Below are 17,586 nucleotides of genomic sequence, written 5' to 3' on the forward strand. Positions count from 1 at the left end.
TGGCATGAATACGAAAGTAAACATACAAATGGATTCCAGAAGAAAAATTTAAAGAAATACGAGTGTAAAGAAAGGAAGATTCAAGAATTTTACAATGAGGACAGTCAGCCTTGTATACATACCCGCTGCCGTCTTCCCACCGGACCTTGACTCCGCTGCTCCTGCCCGGTCTGTGCCTCAGTAGAAGTGCTCTAAAGAAAAAGGAAAAATCAAATTGTCACATGTGTCGATGTGACAGTGAATACTTACCAATCTGACGAGGCAATGCTCACCTCACTGACATGCTCCACTTCCGACTGACGTGGATCAAACTCCTCACCAGATGAAGACTCCGAAGAAGACATTCTGAGGCATGTAGAAAGAAAGAAATGGAAGAAATTAGGACATGTAGAGCCAAAAAATAGAAAATAAAGGCATTGGTAGGATATACTCACATTGATCTGGGTCTTGTCCTCCAAAATGCGGTCTGCCAGTGTCTTGTCTTCTTGAGAGTCTGATGAGAAGTGTCTGGAAACTTTCCCCAACCTCCCTTTTATCAACTTGTTGGCAGGGGTTGTCTTATCAGTGTCTAGACATGGTTATCTTAATTGAAACGCATGCGTTCAAAAACGCATGCAAACGCATGTACGCAAAAACGCATGCGTTTCCATAGACATAGATGTATTTTTTGACGCAAATGAACGCATGCGTTTTTTTGTGGCAAAAAAAGCCTCTAGAAATTACTACATGTTGCATTTCTGCGACTGAACGCATGCAGCAAGAAAACGCATGTGTCGTTAAACGCGGCCAAACGCGTACAAAAAAAAAAGCATGCGTTTTTAATGTTAAAACAAAAGCTGCAGATCAAAACGCAAGTGTGAAACCAGCCTTAGCAGGGAGGCCGCAGAAAAGGATGTTGCAGTAGTCAAGGCGGGAGATGATGAGGGCATGCACAAGCAACCTCAGTAACCTCTGGTCACCTCATCACTAAGGACCTTTATCGGTTTACATCGTACTATATACTGCAGCAAATATTATGTTTACTTTACTCTGTAATGCCACATGCTGACCCATATGGACTTATTATATTTATATATCACCACTATAGTATAGAAAAGGGCACAAAACCAAAGCAAACTACATTTTATTTAGAGAAGCAAACATAATAAAATATATTTGCTCTTATTCCTCTGCATTACAGCTATCGCATAGCTGCATTTCTTCATCTTCATCATTCCCACTTTTCGAAACTGTATCCAAGCTGGGGAGAAAAGAAAAATGTTATCAATATTGCCCAGTGCAGCATTCTGCATAGTGAGTGTGTCTGGTATGGCACCTCGGCGACATTGTCACCTCCTAAAATATTATACATCATATACTATAATTGAAGATGCTTATAGGCTGTGAGTCAGATCACAATAGAAGATGGCAATGGAGATAAGAGTTGAGGGGTGTACAAAAATTTGCTATGTGGCATTTGTCCATTTTATGTTATAAAAATGTAATGTCTACCCCTCTGCACAGCAATGTTTCCACACACCAAGTCTTATCTCCTTTGTTATCCGGGAGCCTCAGAGCCTGCAATCACAAGGGTCTAGTGCAGACAGCCTGGCTGTGGAGATGTGCAAGGTTTTGGCCAACTGATTTTCTTCATTGCATCTCTTACCACCTCCTGCCGCCCCTGTCAGTGAACAACTTTAATGTATTCGGCGCTGTGTACCTTCAGAGCAAAATCCATGTATTACTGCCCAAGATGGCTGATCTAGAAGTTGCTCAGTGTTCATGGTCACTTTTTTTTTTTTTTTAATCAAACGGTGGCTTTAGTCACCTGAACGACACCGCTGCTCAACAAGGCTTCCTGCAGGACCTTCAATGATGTTGGAGATCAAGTGATCTCTGAGTGTTAGGCCAGAATCACACATGTGAGAAATTCGTCAAGAGTATTGCATGGTAATACCCGGCATTGCCGCCGTCACTCAGGAGTGGAGCGTGCGACTGCATAGCAATACATGGAGCCGCACGCTCCGCTCCTGAGTGACGGCAGCAATGCTGGGTATTACCATGCAACACTCGGACGTATTTCTCGCATGTGTGATCCTGGCCTTAAAGGTCCTGATGTACTGCAGGAAGCCTCGGGCAGCAGTGGCATCATTCAGGTGTTTAACCCTTTCAAAGCTCCGGGACATGATATGTGGTGAACTGCCATATACCGGAGGGTGGTACAAACCTCCTCACAGTGCTAATTAAATATTGGCCGGAGCATGAACTCAGTCGAACAAAACAACCCTGCATGATGTGAGGGACCATCGTTTAGTGTCTGGTGTGTGGCTGTGCACAATTGGAACACTAGTGGCTCATCACCAACTACTGAGCGACAGTTGCTTAATGGTTGTGTGTAAAGGCGCCTGATGCTAAAATCTCATTGACAATCGAGGTGCTAGATGTGGGTGATAGCATAAATCCTCCCTTGTAAAAGGACTTTCACAGGACTCTGCACCTACACTTACATCTGGCTTGCTTCATCATGATTTTCCAGGGCATGGATTATTATTGTCAGAATTCTGAAGACACGCCGACTTGTAACCTACAGAAAGAGTAATGTGATTGAGGATGGGGAACAAATGGGAACGTGGATAAATATGTGGGCAGGACATTACCTGGATGGTAAACATCTCTTCCTCACAACACAAGTCATAATTAGACTCTGCAGAATCCTAGAAAAAATAGACATCTTAATAAGGACAAGGAATCTGAGTCAATTCGAATTGTACATCAATCAGAGCATGTGCCATTGTGAAGTCTCTCTGTAAACCGTGCTATAAATTATACGAAGCATGCTCATCAACATATGTAAGTCCTAAATGAATGGGATTCTTCATAGGGGGCTAAACAATTATATCTCCGTGGCTGATGCACACAGCCACTAGGTCTTTAACAGGGTTAGAGTACAGAGTCTCCCACAAATTGTAAAACCCCCATAGTCCTGCTGCGACTTGGTATTCCAGAGAGATTCGCCCAAAACAGGGACCCCCCCCATCCAAAATGCTTCTAATGCATGTCTATGAGAAAAACATGCCCAAACTCTGGGGTCACAGCTCTGTAGTTGTAAGTCCTGAAAACGAGCCCTTTTAGGGGAAGAAAGCCCAGGGTCTGCCCTTCAAATAGACATCAAAACTGGGTTAGTGATTTATGCACTTACATTTTGTCTCCCAGCCATCTTTCCTCACGGGCAGTGTGAAAGCAAGTGAAGACATGCCCCATAGGCAAATCCTCACCTCCGCTTCCTCCTCTGGATGGCCAGTGCTGTAACTCAAGTTTAAGACCACACCCCTTAAAGAAATAGAACAAGAAATGATATTGAATCAAGCAGACAATAAAGTATTTGAACAATAGTCACTGCAAGCAAGAGTGGAAACACTACAGGCTGAGCCATCTACATTCAAGGTGTAGAGCAGTGTTCCCCAACTCCGGTCCTCCAGAGCCACCAACAGGTCATGTTTTCAAGATTTCCTTAGTGTTGCCCAGGTGATGGAATTATTGCCTGTCCAGGTGATGCAATCATCACCTCTACAATACTAAGGAAAACCTGAAAACATGAGCCGTTAGTGGCTCTTGAGGACAGGTGTTCTCACAGCAGGAGGCCCGGTCCATGTAAATTACCATATCGTGAGCTGGGTACCAGCATCCCATTTACCCTTGTTCCTTCCTGGGCTTAAAACGAGGGTGAAAAAAAATCATAGTCCTAAATGAATGGCATTCTCCATAGGGAGCAAATCAATCATATCTCCATGGCGGTGTCACATGGCCACAATATCAGAGGGTGAGAGCACGAAGTCTCACCAACATTTTGCGACCCCCTCTCTACTTCCTACCACTTAGTTAACAGAATATCGTTCATTTTGCCTGAAATGAAAGTGAAATGCTGCATTGAATCGAGAACAAGTAACATTATGCGGAAAAAAGCACACCATTGTTTTTCTGGTGAAATTCTCTATACGAGTGACATATTACACGCTTGGGGAAAAAAGTTTTTTATCCCCCTGTTCCCTGTTAAAATGGCTGACATTTTCATTTTTTTGGCAGATAGCTCTGCAGCCTAAGTGCACAGCCACTAGCCGTTTTAGGGGTTGGAAGCCAAGTAAGTTCCCCAGATTTTAAGACCTGTTCCCCCAGCTGCGGCTTGCGGCTCCGGAGAAACTAGGCCGTGGTTCTGAGGGCCACCACTCCCATGCCGTAAGCGCCAGACATTTACCCGAGTGGACCGCTGACAGTCTGTTCTTCAAATAGACACTGAGACCCGGTTGCTGGGACTTGTGGTTCCGGAGAAGCGTGCCTGGAAAAGCAAGAACTCCCCTTCCATCCGACTGACAGTATCGAGAGATGAATAACGAGGGGAATGAGCATCTCTTACCCGGCACTACCCATGGGGAATGGTATTGAAAGGGAGCCCACGATCCCGGCCCCTGTTGTATGGTACCCCAAGTTACAGCTGGGTGAGGATGGTCTTAAAATTTGTGGGAGAGTCTGTGTTCTCATGCTCTGAAAAATTTAGTTTCTGAGTAGGTCAGCCACGGAGATATCATCGTTTAAAGGTACTCTGCCAGCAGGTTTTTACTATGAAGGCAACATGTTGCAGGGGTTAAATAAACAAACTTGAAATCTCTTGCTCAGCAGTGCTTTCATTTTTGTTAAATTTATCTTACATCTTTTCAATTTAGTGATATAACATTGTTGCAACCAGAGGCACTTGTCAATTTCTATAGAAAGCCTGGTGTGAGGGAGAGGCACGTTTCTCAAATCTTCTGCTTTGTTGAATGTACAAAAACATTTAGGGTAAGTTCACACAGGACGTTTTTTGCTGCTTTTTTTCTGCAGCAAAACCTGATCATCTTGGCAGGAAAGAAGCTGCGTCAAAAACGCAGGTTTAGGTGCGTTTTTTGTTGCGTCTTTGGTGCATTTTTTTTTGGTGCGTTTTTTTCTCTTTGTCCATGCTAATGTCCATGGATTTTCAGCAGCAAAAACGCAGCAAATAATGATACCTGCGTTTTTGCTGAGTTTTTTTCAACACCCATTCAAGTCAATGGGTGAAAAAACCAAAAACGCTGAAAGAAGTGACATGCTCTATGTCCAAAAAAATGCAGCAAAGCACAAAATACTGATCAAACAAAAAACAATGTGTGAATAGTGTGAAAGTAGCCTAAGAGAGAATATTTTGTGTAGTGTGGCCCCAGACTGATGGGTGGGTGAGTTCCTCATCTTGCACAGGGGGTGGAGGGTGGAAGGTTTCCATACAAGCAGCTATATGGCACTTTGCAACAGGTCTTGAGGGAGCATCTTGCTATTATTCAGCTGTACCAAATATTTTTTTTGCATCTACTGGAAGATGGAGATCAACAAGCTGCTCTGCAAGTTTTGTTTTAAACTTCAGAGACAGTTGCGGAAACACCTCCACCAGGTTTGCAGAAAAACAGCTTCACCAGAGGAGCTGGATAATTACCTGGACGAGGCTAAGAAAAATAGATATAAGCTGCTCACTTCATTGAGCACTGTATCTTTTGACGCTCTTGATTTTAAGAAGAGCAAATTTTCAGACCCCCAGTCATTTTTGGTGGATTTTCTGGAACACCGTGGCTGTATCGTCTCAGATAAGCCATCAGAAAGGTAAGAAATCTATGTTATTCAATATATGAATGTCCAGCATTTATTTAAAAATTGTAACCAGAAACTCAAATAGGTGAATAATTTAAGATTTTATTGATAGCAGTCAAGTGTCAGAATCCAGTGAAAAAAACTGTGTACAAAATGTTTTGGTCAGTAAACTTTGACCTTCATCAGTCTTACTAGTATTATCGTGCCTAGAGAAAGACAGCCTGTGATAATGACGTGCAAGCAGCAGCGGCATCCACCGCTATGCAAGTAATGCCCATACACTGGTTTTTCACTGGAATCTGACACTTGACTGCTATCAATAAAGTCTTATATTAATCACCCGTGGAGTGCTTGGTTACAATTTTTATTGTTCACGGATTTGGTGCCTACCAGAGCACTCAACCAATACCAGAAGTGCCACACTTTTCTGATTCAGCATTTATTTGAAGACTTAATTGATGGCAGGTAGTGAGTCCTCTTTCAATGGAAGCCTTTAAACAGAGGATGGACAGAAACCTGTTAGGGGAACCCGAACTTTAATTAAAAAAAAACAAAACAGAACAAAAATACTTGATCTTTCATCCCTTCTCTCCTGCTTGCGCTTCTTTCAGCCGAGCACGGGAGAAGGGATGAATGCCGGCTTCAGCACCACAGGCAGGGGACAGCGCTCACTGTAGTGCTGTCTCTCCTGTGGAGGCACGTGCACACGGAGGAGAGTGCACACTGTTTTACGTGTGCACGTGTGCGGGACGCTTTGCGGACCGTGCTGCCAGAGAAAAACGGACATGTCTATGTGTTTTCAACACGGACACACGGTCTGTGAAAACACGCAGACATGTGCATAGACCCATTCATTTGAGTGGGTCTACGTGTGTCAGTGTCTCCGGTACATGAGAAAACTGTCTCCACACGTACCGGAGACATTGACATATGAAACCGGCCTTAAGCTGATTTCACACGGCTGATATATTCCTGAGCCGTTATTTGTGGAATAATGGCCGTATGTGCAAAAAATCAATCCCTTTTTTCTCTGACTTTAAAAACAATAGTGTGCTTTTTTTGTTACATAAAACAATCTGAATGAAAAGTTATTGAAATTGCTTTAACACATGATATGCTGCCAAACACGTGTATGTATGCACAAATGAAGTTTTTTGCAATTGTCAACATCTCTTTAGGCCACCAAGTGATGCAGAGCGCATCTGTGATGAGGATGTTTCTGAAGAAGCTGGGTAAGTTTAATTTACTAGTATGTTAATTGTAGCCACATGAATATTAATAGGTGTTCTGCTGGTTGTAACATGTGCCCTAACATTTCAGGCCGAGCTCCCACACCCCACAGCGTAGGAGACTGGCTATTGCTGGGGTCTATGAAAAACATAATTTAGATCACCCCCTCTTGGAAAGCTTCAGAAACTTTTTGAGTAAGGAGTTTGGTCAGGCAAGCATCAGTGCGATGGTAAGTGTAGTTTTCTATTAGTCTACCTGTGTTTGATAGTTTCTTTACACATTCAAACCCTAATGCAGGTATGTCAAAGTCATTTTATTGGAGGCCACAGCAGATTTTACCTGCAGAACTTTCCACACTTCTGAATTTCAACGCAAATTTGCTACGTCTGAATTCATACGCGTGAAGGACTCCTCGATTTCAATGGGTCCATTCACACTCAAAAATGTATTGGCAAGCATGCACTTGTGAATAGGTTATTGTGCATGTCCGACAATGGTGGGAAATGGCACAATTATAGACATAAGCTGTATAATATTCTCCACATAGTCACAAGTACATGTGAATAAAAACTGCACCAGCAAATTCACGGTTCAGTGCAGAGCAAATTTATGGGTAGCACATTCACAAGTGTGAAAGGGGCCCCGTGTTTGACATGTATGCCCTAATGTATATTTATATTTAATCACAGATGGACCATGTTGCAAAATTTTTATTCTATTTGGACCCAAGTGATGTATCTACCAACTTTCTTAAAAGTTTTGAAAAGAGCGAGGAATATTTCAACACGTTTTTGCTTTCAGACACAACTGGAAATACAATAAAGAAATACCTTGGGCATATTAAGCAGTTTATTCATTTTTTATCATCAGAGTACTGCCCAAACAAACTAGATGAAGAAAGTAAAACAGCTGTTGGTCCATTTTTAGAAGGGTTAAAGAAAATAGAGCAGAAGGCAAACCAGAAGGACACTAAGAGCAGAATAAGGCCGTAAGTAGCACTCTAATAGCACTGCTATGCTCTGAGCGTATACAATGATGTTGGTAGAAAATGCATCGGAGAGATGGGAAGTCGCATAGATTATCACATAAGGTCTAGATTTAATGTTCACTACAGAGATTTGCTTTAAATATTGAACTTAACAGTAGTTATAATTTTCAGTGATTAATGCTGCCATGGTAGTTTTACTTATGCTCCTCTACTCCTTCCTTGAAAACAAACTTTATACTTCCATGCCTACTTTTTATCACCCACAGTTTGAAACTTGAACCCCCTACCTTCATCTCATGTCAGAAGGTCCTCCAACTGGCAAAACCCCAAGTGAAAACCATATTTGAGCAGGCAAGCTCGGGGATACAGCTGAGTGAAAGGCACCAAACCCTGGCTGTGTATTATCTGGAGGCACTGCTCATCCTCAAACATCTCCGTAAACCATCTGTTCCCCAAAACCTGAAGGTAAGATTTTTATAATTGCAGAAAAATAGTCGCTGCCCATTAGAAACTTGCTCCGTGTAATGATATAAGAGGTCTCTAAACCACTATGCCATTACGTGGAGCTTCTGTAGGAAGTGGGCATACTCGCACCCTCCATCCACCTGCTGAATCTTCTGTTCAGTCCCCCATCCCTTAGGGTCACCGGCAGCCACTGGGATGGATCTTCCTCTCCTTGTGGCACTTTCAGACTTTACAGCTAATTTACAGTCATGTGATCAATGTAGGAGTGTGACATCACACGTATACCCTGATCATGTGACTTCAATGCAGCTAAGAAGTTTGAGATTCCTTCAATAAGAGGAAAATCACAGCTGCTGGTGGTGACAGAGGGATGGGTGACTGAACAGAAGGTGTGGAGGGTGGATGGAGAATGACCAGGACATGGTAGGCCGGTGAGTATGCAGTTTTGGGATGTTATGCGATTTCACTAGCGTTAAGTCGCCATGTGTAAAGGCTCCCGGCAAACTTATCACTCACGGCACTTGACAGCCACGGGGACAGCAAATCACCTGATAGTCTGTGTATTGGGACACTTATGCCATTTGTTATCTACCTTCTCTTCTAGACCAAAGAATGGCTTGGGAGGCAGCCCTATGAGATGTCAGATGGACAGAGGCTGTGTATCATAAAAACAGAGGAGGATCTAATTATATTGGATGATGAGGATGAGCAGGTGAGGCTTTTTAAGGTTACCCTATGAATTATATAGAGCACAGCACCGTATTGTTTGCCTCCTTCCAGAAACAGTGCCCCTTCTGATTTGTGGGTATGTGATTTGTAACACCACACAACTGCAGATCAGATGGAGTGCTGTTCCTGCAAAGAGGAAGCAATGCTCTACCATCACCGGAGTACCCCTTTAACACGATGTCTTAATTTTCACAGAATTTCCAAGTATATTTTATGCACATAAGGCCAAATCTGCAAAAAATGACAAAAGAAACGGTGCCCCAGTTCCTTTTGTCCACCCAAGGCCAACCTATAAAGAATTCAAGCAGAGACTTGGATCGGCTTTTTTCAAGGTATGCCAGCGGTGGGAATAACAATCTACTTTTTACTGTAGGGTCTACCATGCATTTACCAATGCAAAATTCCTGTTTTCCCTCAGTTATCAACTGCCCCAACTGTCCTGGAAGGCTGCAATGGATGCGTTTGACAAGTGGGCACTGGATGAACTTCCAAAGGCCAAAAGGGAAAATGTGACGGGGTATGTGCAATATCGCAAAAGGAAAAGTGTGAAGAAAGATTTGGCATACTTGGTGAGCGGAATGCTCATATTGATGACTGTTAACGAAGATACCGAGCGAGAAACTGAAACGGCAGGGTAAGAGCCCTAACCTTCTCTGCAGGCAGCCTCACATGCCATGTTTCATTGCATTACATGTAAAGTGGAACTCCGGTCAAGACAAGTTAGCCCTTAACTTGATAGGGCACAACTTTCTGATTGGTGGTGGTCCTGCCACTGGGACCCCCACCAATCACCAGAAGGGGGTCTGAAAGATACGGATAGGGGATAACTTGTTTTCACTGGAGTACCTCCTTTAAGTAATTATGGACTAAAATACACGATTGGTAACCAATTTTTGGATGGATGGTCAACTTGGACACCAATGTAGTGAGTTTATGGTAAATTACTTGTCCTTAACTTCACAGATCTCCAGTGGTGAAGAGAAAGAGGAGCACAACAGAGGAAAAAGACAGCAATGAAGAATCTAGCAGCGAGGAATCTGGTAACAAGGAATCTGGCAACAAGAAATCTGGCCGCTGGGAAAAATATAGTTACTTTCAGAAATTGCTTGAAATATGTCCTGTTCATTTGAACAAACACTGTTCCAAAATTAAGTATATGCAAAGACATAACCAAGAATAATGCTAAGCATTGCCAGAAAAAGTGGAGGCGGAGCCAATATCAACTAAGAGTTGCAGATGTTGCTGGTGAGTTCTTAGAATTACCATTAAAATGAATATATATGTCTGCATAAAACCAGGAAAGGATGTCTTGGAAAACTACAGCTTTGTCAAAGCAACCTTATTAATAATAATAATAATAATAATAATTCTATAGCGCCGACATATTCCATAGCACTTTACATTAGAGCGGACTTGTACAGACAATAGACATTACAACATAACAATAATCACAGATGAAAACAGATACCAGGAGGAATGAGGGCCCTGCTCGCAAGCTTACAACCTATGAGGAAAAGGGGAGACACGAGAGGTGGATGGTAACAATTGCTTTAGTTATTTGGACCAGCCATAGTGTAAGGCTCGGGTGTTCATGTAAAGCTGCATGTACCAGGTAACTGCCTAAGTATGTAGCAGTACAGGCACAGAGGGCTATTAACTGCATAAAGTGTATGAGAACATGATGGAGGAACCTGATTATGGTTTACGGTTTGTGAATGGGCCACACAGGGATAGTTAGGCTTGTGAAGGAAGAAATTAAGAAAGGTTATCCATTTTGTGCTTTTCGACTCCATTTTGTTGTTTTGATATAAATTTTGTTAGTAGGCTAAAGGTTACAGCTGTTATGAGATTTTGATGAGACCTTGATTGTTGCAACCTCGGTAGAACATGAGACTGAGGGTGTATTGTTCTACAAAACTTTGACGCACAGATTGTTCCTGCATTCTTATAGGCTAAGAACCGTGAGCGTGTTCTTATGCTGATTGGTTGAAGTGTAATTTCTATGACTATGATAAAGTCATGCAGAATAAACGGGGGCCAGAGATCTGCTCGATCCCCCATACAGAGACACACGTCTCCGTCTGGTCATTTTCAGTTGCCGGCAACACCTTATATATTAATTTGGAAATCACTGGGTTAACCGTGAAGGATCACTTTAAATCCTCCCTCAACAGGCTAATTCGTTGATGCGGTAGGCCAGTCTGTAGAAATGTGTTATTAATAATGTAATGCAATTCTTTTTCCCCTTGCAGGGCACTTTAGGCATAGGCCCGAAAAAGATGAGGTGGCAGCCTACATAGAAAGTCAGGGGTGGAAAAGTAACTTACCAGGACTAGACCATGTCAGGCAAGCTTGGAAGAAGCCAGAATCCAGAAAAGAAGCCGATGACAGCAAGTACATCATGGACATGGTTAAATCGCAGGAATGGAGAGGACTGGTGATTACAGAGGACCACAAGAGGGGCGGCAGGAAGCTAATGACAACTCATTGGTTTAAAAAGGGAGACATTGTGTGCGATTACCACGGAGTACTTATGGACGCAAAGGCAGCAGAAAAGTTTCAACAGACAATTCAGGATGGAAACTGCTACATGTACTTTTTTCACTTCAAAGAGAAGTGGATGTGCATTGATGCAACTGAGGAGCCTTGCCAGTGCCACCAAAATCTGCCATCTACTTTTGGGAGAATTATTAATCATTCTACAAAAATGAACAATCTAAAACCAGAAGCTAGATGCCTTGACGGCAAGGACCCGGTAATCCTCTTTGTAGCTTTAAAAGATCTCACACCAGGGACAGAGCTGCTGTTTGACTATGGAGTCAGGAGAAACCAATTTGGGGAAGGAGCAGATCTTCCTTGGCTGGACAGCTAGTGCATAGACTTTATAAGAAAATGCAGCAGTAACCGGTGTGACATACGAAAAGCTGACCCTTATCACAGCTTTATGTGCCCAATGTTCATTAAATGGGTTTGCACATGCACATTAAAGGGGTTTTGCCATGAACAAAAGCAAAAAAACAAAAATACCTAGGGTCATGAAGCGGTTAAATATCAGAGACACATATATAAGATTATCTCAGCACAGGAACATTTTTTCTAAACACATCTAATTGTGGAAATTATTATTATTATTATTCCAAGATCTATTGATTAAAATTAATTTTATTTGTGGGAAAACCCCATTAACCCCTTTTACCGTTGTCTGAAACTTACAATTTGTCAATAAAACATTTTCTCTATTAAGTTCAATGTAGCGTAATTATTATAGTTTAGTAATTGGCAGCTTTATTCTTGTTAATGGTGCAGGGTTTGTATAGCTATCTTGCTACTCGAGAGCGAAGCAGTGGCCAGGAGTAGAGGGTATGTACATGTGAATTTTCTGTGAACTTGCTTGAATTTGAGCTGCAAATTCACACAAAACATCTTGCGGTTCCACTTCACTGGAACCACAAGTCCCAGCAACCGGGTTTTGGTGTCGATTTGAAGAACAGACTGTTAGCGAGTCCACTCTGGGAAGGGCGAATGTCTGGCACTTACAGCACAAGAGCGGTGGCCCTCAGACCCAGGTCCTAGCTTCTCCGGAACAGCAAGTTGCAGCCGGGCGAAACTGGTCTTAAAATCTGGACAATTTCCTTGGAATTTCAACCCCTAAAATGGCTTGTGGCTGTGTGCTTAGGCTGCGGAGCTATCCAGCAAAAATATGATAATGTCGGCCATTTTGACAGGGAACAGGGGGGGGGGGGGGGAGTTAAACTGCTTTCCCCATACATGTGATATGTATAGAGAATTTCACCAGAGAAACATTAGCGTGCTTTTTTTATATTTTATTACACTGTCGAGATGACTAAAGATCTTGTCTTCATGTAGAATAAAAACTGGGAAAATAGAAAGCAACCTCCTACAATGCTGAGGGGGGCTTTATGGGGAAGGGGAGACTTTTTTGCACTTTTAGAAACTGGGTTGAGGTCCGTGCAGTAAAATACAATGGCGTTAGGCCATGAAATGTTGTGCTGCCGTGCAATTAATTGGAGTATTTCTAATCCCTTGTTTTTATCCCAAAAACATTCAGTAAAAACTGAAGGGAAGGTCTCACTGTGTTGCGCCAGGTCTCTCTTCGAAGAGGATTTTTTTCCAATATCTGAAGACGCTGGATTGACGTCCGTGAAGCAAAGGGCGTTTGTGCAATGGCCGTAAGTCTGGCGGTGAAGTGCAGTTGATGGCACTTTCTGTAGGATTTTGGGTGATGTATGCGAGGCTGCCACTTGGAGACCCTTCCTTTCTGCGGCACACTTTTCCTTGCCATAGCAGAGGGGGTGATGTGTTTTTTGAGAGCAAATGGCACATGCTGGTTCTTGCAATAGTTCACCTAATCAGCTTGGAAGCACAGTGCCACATTCAATGCCAAATGACTGGAGTTGTAAAATGGCTGCAATTGTAGGGTGTTTTCAGAGCTTTGCTGTGCGGCCTAGAGAGGAATCCTCAAAAACCTTTCAAAGGGCCCAGAAGGGCCACCCCTACTCTAATTTTTGAGGGTACCCTCAAGTCCCTACACTGCACATGCAGCTTCCAAGATGCTCCAGATGGAGGGGTGCGTAGCTGTAACCAAAGGACTGGCGTGACCGTCGTTTCCCATAGGATGTTGGGCGATAATTGTCGGGGGGCCACTTGGAGATGGTCCCTTCCAGTGGTACCCACTGAAAACGGTTATGGCAGAAGTGGAGATTTCTTTTCACATGGCTCATTTTACACCTATAATAGATGGACAATGGAAACGCCTTAATTATGGTCATTTCTGCAAAATCCAGCACCCCATTATCCACCGACAGAGACAAGCATGGCCTTGCTTCTTTCAGCCTGGTTCAGAGTTTACCATAATTGCTGGATATATCTAATTGTGATGCCCAATACACAGCTTTACAAAAATATATAATCATGCTGACTTTTAAGAAGTTACATCAAATATGGTTCTGCATTGTCAACAGGAGTCTACTGTCTACCTGGGGTCACTAGTCCTGCTGGCTTCATGGTCACCTCATCAAGCTTGATTACATAAATAAAAACAATCACCATCATGTTGAGCTTTCAGAATAGTGATATATGGTGCCTTAGCCTGCTCTTGGAGATAAACCATGGTTTGTACAGCTTTGCAGTATGCATCCTGGCCAGAATCAGCACCAGACTAAAAATCCACCTCACCTTTATCAGGCCTACCGTCTATCGGTGACAATGCCTAGGCTAAGGAATTCAGGGGCCGTGCACATCTAATTTTCTCAATTTCAGTACATTAAAAGTGGTCAGTGACCTTCATAGCGATGTAATAAAATAGAACTCACACAGGTGCAAAAAAACACATTTATGAACCATAACAGAAAGTCCTAAATCAACGGCATTCTGCATAGGGAGCAAATTGATCATATCTCCATGGCAGTGACATACAGACACTAGATATTTCAGAGGGTGAGAGCACAGACTCTCCCACAAATTTTAAGACCCCCCTTGACCAGCTGAGAATTGGGATTCCAGAGACATTGACCCCAATCAGGGACACCTTCATCCAAAAGATTCAAATGCACGCCTATGAGAAACAAATGCCAAAACTCTGGGGGTCACCGCTCTGTGTTCGTAGGTCCTGCATGCTAGCCCTTTAAGGGGATGAAAGCTAGTGTCTGTGCGCTTAGGCTGCGGAGCTATCCAGCAATAATATGAAAATGTCGGCCATTGTGACAGAAATATTTACAATTGAGAGTCCTCTGTGGTTGATTTCTTTCGATGGCTAACTGAAGATGGTAACAAATTGCAGCTCTCCAGACTACTCAGGAGTCTTTATTATTATTATTTTTATTATTATTATTATTGCTATTATTATTATTATCAGGCACAGAATAACACAAAATATGAACAAGAGCAGAAAGCTAATGCAATGGAAAAGACAAGTGACGTGAAGCAGAGCTATCATTGTGGGAGAGGGGGATAAACATTTGTGTCCATAAATTTTAGACCGTTTATAGATAAGGAGTGTGAGGGGTTTTTTTGCCCTCTGATTAGGGCCTGTTTCTGTCCTCTGATGACCCCACAGGGTGAGAAAAACAAATTCCTGGAGTTAAAAAGACATAAATCTATGCGACACATTCATTACTGCATTGAGACGGTCAAAGAGTGTAAGGCTAGGTTCACATTGCGTTAGGGCAATCCGTTTAGCGCTAGCGGAATGCGCTAACGCAATGTATTTTTAGGGATCGCGTTTGGGGGTCGCGCTAACGCCCCCGCTCTCGCAGATCCCCGATCTGCGAGAGCGGGGAACGGACCTCGGGCGCGCCGCGGATGCTGCAAGCAGCGTCCGAGGCGCGTCACAGTAGAACGGCACATCACTAACGCGAGCCGAAAATGGCACGCGCTAGTGATGCGCTGCTGGCGAAATTTACATTGCTGTCAATGGGTGCGCTAACGGACCCGTTGCACGGCGTTAATTGCGACATTTTCGCCGTGCAACGCTGTCCGTTAGCGATCACCCACTAACGCAATGTGAACCTAGCCTAATAAGATACACTGATCAGTGTCTCTGAGATTTGAAATTACTTATTAATACAAGTAATTTCATGTCCATTGTGCTATGATCAAGGAGACAAAAATGTATTGCCACAGGTAGATCCATCCTTTTTTTCTCTTATTGTGTGATGGTGAGAATCCATTCTTATTCCCACTTTCTGCTCTGTCTCCCCCACATACAGACCCCCAGATGGACACTTGGTACATATAATTAAGTATCCCACATTAGATGTGATGCAGCTGAAACTACCTGGTATCTTGTAGTCCTGATGTGAGTTGGGGACAGGGGTGTAGCTACAACAGGTGCAGGGGTTGCAATCGTATCGGGCCCTGGAGCCTAGGGATTTCCTAAAAGTCCCCTTGGCCTAGGGAAAAAGACTATTGCTATTAAAGATTTGAATTATTTGTGGGCCCCGTTGGAGCTTTCGTATGAGTTTCCAGCTACGCCACTGGTTGAGGATCTTTATCTTGTCCGTGGTCATTATGAATGGACAGGTTTTTGCATTTTTTCTGGTTGCAGGGAAAGGTTCCTGTGACTGTTGTAAAGGACAGGGAGCTTCTGACAATGATGCTTCTTAGATTTGGGGGCTGCCTAAAACACAGTAGTGGGGGGTCTGGAAAAATGGATTGTAAGCGGCATCTTTTTGTAGTAAAGGTTGTAATTTCCGTGCAGCTCCCCTTAGCGCCTCCAGATTTGGATTGTAGGTGACTACTAGAGGTACCCGGTTATTTTCTTCTTTAGTTTTGTAATGTAGCAGGTGATTCCTTGATATTCTGGTGGCTCTTGTAATCTGGTTTTCAATTGTTCTTGGATGGTAGCCCTGCTTCAAAAATGTTGACAGGGAACGGTGGTGGTGGGGGGTCTAAAAAAATTTTTCCCCAAGCCTGTGATATGTCAGTCATATAGAGAATTTCACCAGGAAAACAACGGCATGCTTGTTTTCTGCATAATGTTTGTCGTTCTCCATTCAATGCAGCATTTCGCTTTCATTTCTGACAAAATGAACACTATTCTCTGCTAACTAAGTGCCAGGGAAAAGAAGGGGTTTGTAAAATGTTGGGGAGACTCTGTGCTCTCACCCTCTGAAAGATCTTGTGGCTGCGTGCCACCGCCACGGAGATACGATCGATATCTAATAGCTGTCTATAAGAAAAGCATGCCGAAATTCCCAGTTGCAGCCGGGTGAAACGGGTCTTAAAATCTGGGGAATTTCCTTGGCTTTCAACCCCTAAAATGGCTAAAAGCTGTGCGCTTAAGCTGCAGAGCTATCCAGCAAAAATATGAAAATGTCGGCCATTTTGATAGGGAACTGGGGGGTAATAATTTTTTTTCCCCATGCATGTGATATGTCAATCGTATAGAGAATTTCACCAGAAAAACAATGGTGCACTTGTTTTCTGCATAATGTTTGTCATTCTCCATTCAATGCAGCATTTCGCTTTAATTTCTGGCAAAATGAACACTATTCTATGGTAACTAAATGCCAGGTAAAATGAGCGCTACTCTCTGCTAAAAATGTGCCAGGGAAAAGAGGGGGTCGTAAAATGTTGGGGAGACTCTGTGCTCTCACCATCTGAAAGATTTTGTGGCTGCGTGCCACCGCCACGGAGATACGATCGATTTCCAATGCATGTCTAGGAGGATACTGGGGGTCATCGCTCCGCAGTCGTAGGGCCTGTGCAAAAGTTCTTTCCGGGGAAGAAAGCCCAGGGTCTGCCCTTTATAAAGACACCAAAAGCACGTCGCTGCGACTTGTGGTTCCGGAGAAACGAGACCGGGACCGTGAGCTCCCCCTTCAATGAAAATGACAGGGTCCGATCTGGGTAAGAAACCCAAGCATATAGGCTTTCTTACCCGGACCGGACTCTGCAAGTGAAAAAAATATTTCAAAGTCCCAAATGAATGGGAGTCCTCATAGGGAGATAAACACTTATATATCCGTGGTTGACTGACATAGGCACTAGATATTTCAGGTGGTGAGAGCACAGACTCTCCCACA

The 17,586-nt window shown here is 43.2% G+C and overlaps 1 protein-coding gene and 1 long non-coding RNA gene across 2 annotated transcripts; one reads left to right on the forward strand and one right to left on the reverse strand.

Annotated features, from left to right (window-relative positions):
• Positions 1–1,110: 1,110 nt before the first annotated feature.
• Positions 1,111–3,398, reverse strand: LOC143768321 (uncharacterized). Its single transcript, XR_013213803.1, has 4 exons — positions 3,179–3,398; positions 2,637–2,693; positions 2,487–2,563; positions 1,111–1,240 (listed from the first exon to the last, which is right to left on the reverse strand). It is a non-coding gene; the product is annotated as an uncharacterized LOC143768321 (long non-coding RNA).
• A 2,886-nt stretch (positions 3,399–6,284) lies between these two features.
• LOC143768322 (uncharacterized) lies at positions 6,285–12,287 on the forward strand. Its single transcript, XM_077257011.1, has 9 exons — positions 6,285–6,860; positions 6,949–7,087; positions 7,548–7,846; positions 8,113–8,311; positions 8,916–9,023; positions 9,236–9,372; positions 9,459–9,674; positions 10,004–10,285; positions 11,293–12,287. Exons 2-8 carry the CDS (start codon positions 7,085–7,087, stop codon positions 10,218–10,220), a joined length of 1,179 nt encoding a protein of 392 aa, XP_077113126.1. The 5' UTR covers positions 6,285–6,860; positions 6,949–7,084; the 3' UTR covers positions 10,221–10,285; positions 11,293–12,287.
• The last annotated feature ends 5,299 nt before the right edge of the window (positions 12,288–17,586 follow it).

Source organism: Ranitomeya variabilis, chromosome 4 (genome assembly GCF_051348905.1).
Source record: "Ranitomeya variabilis isolate aRanVar5 chromosome 4, aRanVar5.hap1, whole genome shotgun sequence".
NCBI lineage: Eukaryota > Metazoa > Chordata > Amphibia > Anura > Dendrobatidae > Ranitomeya > Ranitomeya variabilis.